Source organism: Bison bison, unplaced genomic scaffold, assembly GCF_000754665.1.
Source record: "Bison bison bison isolate TAMUID 2011002044 unplaced genomic scaffold, Bison_UMD1.0 scf7180017864236, whole genome shotgun sequence".
NCBI classification, from domain to species: Eukaryota; Metazoa; Chordata; class Mammalia; order Artiodactyla; family Bovidae; genus Bison; species Bison bison.
In genome coordinates, this window is record NW_011494808.1 from 3,914,873 (window position 1) to 3,917,133 (window position 2,261).

Sequence of the window (2,261 nt, forward strand, 5' to 3'; positions counted from 1 at the left end):
TACCAGGGGTTTCCCTGGTGGCTCAGTTGGTAAACAATCTGCCTGCAATGCAGGAGACCCTGGTTGGATTCCTGGGTCAGGAAGATCCCCTGGAGAAGGGACAGGCTACTCACTCCAATATTCTTGCCTGGAGAATTCCATGGACAGGGGAACCTGGAGGGCTACAGTCCATGGGGTCACAAATTGTATACGACTGAGCGACTAAGCCCAGCACAGCAGAATACCAGGCATCTGGGATAAGACGAGGTGGACCCTTCCTGCATGCCCCTCGAGTTCATCTCCACGTGACTTTTTACTGCAGCTTAAGGTCAGTCCAGTTTCAAGAAAGACATCTGCTCTCAGCCTCACCACTCCAGAGTATTGCCGCTTGTGTGTGTGCGTGTGCGTGCTTCAGGCTGATCAACTGCACCATGAAAAGCTCAGTAACACTCAGGGTCCGCCTGCCAAACTGGACTTCAAACGCGGCTAGCTGCTGACCAGCATGAAACATGAAAATGAGCAGGGAGGCAGCCCGCCGCGTGGGCTCCCGGGAGAAGCGAGCTCCGCTTACCTTTCTTTGGTCTGGGTTTCACTGGCAAGGACTCCTGTTTTTCCATTGATGCTTCTCTTTCTTTCCAGCGGCGGACCTGCTCCTCCCTCATCTTGAAGAACAGGATCTGTTTCTGTTCCTCGTTCAGCTCTGCCAGCAGATCAGGATCTATGTACATCTCCGACAGGATCTGTTTCAGCATCTTTGCAGGGCTGGAGTCTTTTACACCTGGGGCAAAAGTTCTTGAGAACGGCTTCCAGGGCTGCCTCCCCTGGGCTGGCACGGGGCGGGGGAGGGGGGCACCCGCAGACCTTCCCAGATGCTAGTGGGCCTGGGACGACGGCAGTTCAGCAAACTGGCTCTGGGTTCCCACACCAGGCCCCCTGTCCAAAATGCCACTCATGAACCTGCAAAGAGAAACAGCCAAGATGCAACCATGTTAAAAGGTACAAAGGCCAGGACAGGCTTAGGAGTAAGCTTGGCGGAAACACAGATCCGCTTTTATTTCAGGCAAGCTTTGTTAAGAGCTTTGTGTAACCTGTATCCTATAATTTCCAAAGATACTTTAACAAAATATAAAAAATAAACCCTAACTTTTCACCGGTCACTCTCAGGGAAACAAAAAATTAACAGAGGCTTGGCCTTCTCCCAACTAAGCAAACATGTGATTACCTCCGAGCTCAACAAACCACCACGTCCACAGCTAAAAACAGTTAAAGAGACAAAGGCAGGGATGAAATTAAAAGCCTCTCTCCAAACAACGTACTTCAAAAGAAAACACCGTTTTTGAGATTTCAGAGAATTACCCACCCAAACCCAAGCCGGGCTTAAGGAAGAAATAAAGACGAAATAAAAATTAGACCATAATGCAATTTTCCCTTACAAGTGGCAGTTAATACACACAATTATGTGCTGTCATCCTCACAGAAGGACAATTCAGTGTTCAGACAACTCACTAGAACCACGGAAGCCGTGCAGAGCAGGAGAGGGCACTCACGTGCATTTTGGAAGGGCACCAGGGTTTAGTGCCTCTTCCAGATACCCTAATTTCACAGGGTCTAAATGTACAGACCAGATAAACTGGGGGAGCTGTGAAATTAAAAGACACTTTCTCCTTGGAAGAAACGCTATGACCAAGCTAGACAGCATATTAAAGAGCAGAGACATTACTTTGCCAACAAAGGTCTATCTAGTCAAGGCTACGGTTTTTCCAATGGTCATGTAAGGATCTGAGAGTTGCACTCTAAAGAAAGATGAGCGCAGAAAAATTGATGCTTTTGAACTGTGGTGTTGGAGAAGACTCTTGAGAGTCCCTTGGACTGCAAGGAGATCCAACCAGTCCATTCTGAAGGAGATCAGTCCTGAATATTCATTGGAAGGACTGATGCTGAAGCTGAAACTCCAATACTTTGGCCACCTGATGCGACAAACTGACTCATTGGAAAAGACCCTGATGCTGGGAAAGATTGAAGGCGGGAGGAGAAGGGGATGCCAGAGGATGAGATGGTTGGATGGCATCACCGACACAATGGAACTGAGTTTGAGCAAGCTCCAGGAGTTGGTGATGGACAGGGAGGCCTGGCATGCTGCAGTCCATGGGGTCGCAAAGAGTCAAACACGACTGAGCAACTGAACTGAACTGAAGAGGTGACCAGGCGCGTGACAAAGGGTCCTTGCTCTGGAAGACAGTTTCTCAGACGGAGGAGCCTTGGGCCTGAGCACACAGGTGACT

The 2,261-nt window shown here is 49.3% G+C and overlaps 1 protein-coding gene across 3 annotated transcripts in view; it reads right to left on the reverse strand.

Annotated features, from left to right (window-relative positions):
* Positions 1–934, reverse strand: part of SH2D4A (SH2 domain containing 4A) — a 56,720-nt gene extending 55,786 nt beyond the window's left edge. For 2 of the 3 annotated variants that reach the window (XM_010846400.1, XM_010846402.1), the window contains exon 1: positions 551–934. In XM_010846400.1, the coding sequence (XP_010844702.1) occupies positions 551–731 (181 nt within the window). In that variant the 5' untranslated portion in view covers positions 732–934. The remainder of the gene's footprint in view (positions 1–550) is intronic. The other variant, XM_010846401.1, reaches the window with a different exon arrangement.
* Between the last annotated feature and the right edge of the window lie 1,327 nt (positions 935–2,261).